This window comes from Oratosquilla oratoria, chromosome 13, assembly GCF_046742065.1.
Source record: "Oratosquilla oratoria isolate Oo_2021 chromosome 13, ASM4674206v1, whole genome shotgun sequence".
Lineage (NCBI taxonomy): Eukaryota > Metazoa > Arthropoda > Malacostraca > Stomatopoda > Squillidae > Oratosquilla > Oratosquilla oratoria.
In genome coordinates, this window is record NC_134789.1 from 2,215,874 (window position 1) to 2,217,906 (window position 2,033).

The window sequence follows — 2,033 nt, forward strand, 5'->3', positions numbered from 1 at the left end:
CGTTGAGACAAAAACCCAGGTTTGTAGCTTTTACATAGACTTCGGTGGAGAAAGAGTAAAGACCACGGTGAAGTACAACATCCAAAAAGGGGAGTTTATAGTTGGCTTCAAGTTCATGGGTGAAGTCAGGGGAAGAAATACGTGAGTGTGTGCTTGTGCGTACATACAGTGCGCAAGATTGTTCGTAAGGATAGAAATGTTGGTAAATTACAGTCCATAACATACATAAATACATACATATATCTGCTTAATGTGTTTTTCATATACATTACATTGAAGTGTGTATATGTATGTATATATATATACATATATATATATATATCTATATATATATGTATACATATATATATATGTACATATATATATATATATATATATATATATATATATATATACAACATTATACACTTATATAAGTTCCTTGTGCATGTATTGTGCATGTGTATGACTTGTGTATGTGCTCCTGTTTACATGTGACTAAATCTGACATATCAATATCTTAATAATAAAAGATAGCGTCCTCTCAAAAATAGTTCCATTGTGTTCATAGCAACGGCCATGAACCTGGAGGGAATTTTCTTCGTTCTTTTCGGTTTGATCCTCAGCGCACCCTCGGCATCACCAGTCACTGCTTTCCCCGATCTCCTTACTGCTGCAATGGAACCTTTGGCTCACAGTGTGTTCGGCTTCCTGTGCCTTTACGCAATCGTCAAATGCGTTTGGATTCTTAGCAAGGCCTTCAAACTTGAAGAAGAACATGTGGGCCATCTTGAAGAAGATTCCGAAGGATATATCCCTGACGAAAAGTTCCAAGACTTCTTCTACTTCGAAGTAGATTACATCTTCGGGGAACGGTTGGAGGAGATTAGCAATACTGGACTCGTTAAAGACGAGGATCTCGAAGACATAGACTAGATGTTCTTCGAATCAGAGAGTTTAGAAGTCATTGAGAAAGATGTTCTCATCGAAGTCGACGACAAGAATTCCATCGATGATATGTTCTTCACTGAACAAGAATTCAAAGACACTTCCTTCGTTAAGTTAGAGGCTGATGTTCTTTCAGTACACGAGGTTCCATCGACATGCGCGTGCCAGGCTCTAAAAGTAGATCAACTGCTTCATGAAGCGTCCATGGCACTTAAAGAAAGCAAACATATTATGCAAGAAATTAACTTCAAGACGAAACGTCGTAGAAGAAGATCTAGGCGGTGATTTTCTCATTTGCTTGAGACTGATGCCTATATAAAGCCTACAGAAAAACGTATCAAGGAGATCTCGTAGAGTATAATCGTCTTCAATGACACTAACCACTAGTGCTTTAAGCATAAACCACTTCTTGCGAGTCGTAGACTCGTTTGACTCGTGCACTCGCACACGTTTGTGTGTATGTGTGTGTGTTGTGTGTGTGCTCACCTAATTGTAGTATACAGAATAAGAAATATACACATGTGATCCCATGTGTGTTTCCAATGGTCATAATTAACTTTAGATATACGCATCTTGTCCGACTATCCATTTTTTCTTCTTTAGTGTTGTCATAGAAGTGACGACATAAACACGAAAAAATATATTTCTCATAGCCTTCAGACACCTTGCCTTCTTTTATTTTCTAGTGCGTGCGTGTATATATATATATATATACATATATATATATAACCAAACGTAAGCACACACACACACATACACACGCACGCACACGCAAACACACACGCAAACGCATACACACACACACACAAGCACACACACACGCACATGCACACACACACACGCACTCACGTGCACACACACACACGCGCACACACACGCACACACACACACACGCACATACACACACACACACACACACACACATACACACACACACACAAGGTAACCAAAAAAGTTCTGTCCGTTTTTAAAGAAAAAAAAAAAAACCGCTTTACAGTATGTGTAACTTATATTTAGTCTTTGAAGTAATCGCCATCGGTATCCAGCACCTTCTGCCAACGTGTCTCCAGCTGTTCCATCCCTTTGCGGTAAAACTTGGGGTTTTT

General features: G+C 39.0%; 1 protein-coding gene across 1 annotated transcript in view; it reads right to left on the reverse strand.

Annotated features, from left to right (window-relative positions):
* Positions 1–1,940: 1,940 nt before the first annotated feature.
* LOC143032102 (histone-lysine N-methyltransferase SETMAR-like) overlaps positions 1,941–2,033 on the reverse strand; it is a 1,029-nt gene continuing 936 nt past the window's right edge. The window contains exon 2 of the mRNA XM_076196558.1: positions 1,941–2,033. This exon is cut by the window's right edge and continues 350 nt beyond it. Coding sequence (XP_076052673.1) covers positions 1,941–2,033 — 93 coding nt within the window.